General features: G+C 29.4%; 1 protein-coding gene across 8 annotated transcripts in view; it reads left to right on the plus strand.

The window, feature by feature from the left end:
- The window catches only part of TMEM87A (transmembrane protein 87A), a 47,795-nt gene that overhangs the window by 16,903 nt on the left and 30,413 nt on the right, over positions 1-479 (plus strand). Inside the window, exon 6 of one of the 8 annotated variants that reach the window (XM_006778056.2) lies at positions 72-116. The exons of the other annotated variants lie outside the window; for them this stretch is intronic. Coding sequence (XP_006778119.1) covers positions 72-116 — 45 coding nt within the window. The remainder of the gene's footprint in view (positions 1-71; positions 117-479) is intronic. 8 annotated transcript variants of the gene reach the window in all.

Here is a 479-nt window from a genome sequence, read left to right on the forward strand (position 1 = left end):
TGTTAAATATTTCTAGGAGTAAAGTAAAATTTTTGAATTAATTTTCTTTCTTTTTTTTTTAATGTTTAAAGGCTAAGGAGAACGGGACAAATCTTACCTTTACTGGAGAAAAAATTGTAAGTGTAGTAGGGAATTCAGCTTTCTTATGTTTGTGTATTTTGAATTATCTTGATATGCTAACATTTAAAAAGAAATAAGACTGGAAACTGTACACCAAAATGTTGATAATGGTTTTCCCTGGATGGTGATATGAGTGATTTTTATTTTCTTCTTTGTGTTTTCTGTATTTTTCATATTTTCTGCAATCATTTTGTATTGTTTTTGTAATTACTATCCCATACATATATTCAACTTCGCTTTTAAAAATAAAAGCAAAGGTGACAGGCAAAAGAATATATTTGAGATCCAGGAAGAATTGCAATCCTGGGAATCACTGATTCTGGCAGAAACCCAGATAGTGTTCTGATTAGGAGGTAAAA

The sequence above is a fragment of the Myotis davidii genome, unplaced genomic scaffold (genome assembly GCF_000327345.1).
Source record: "Myotis davidii unplaced genomic scaffold, ASM32734v1 scaffold46, whole genome shotgun sequence".
NCBI classification, from domain to species: domain Eukaryota; kingdom Metazoa; phylum Chordata; class Mammalia; order Chiroptera; family Vespertilionidae; genus Myotis; species Myotis davidii.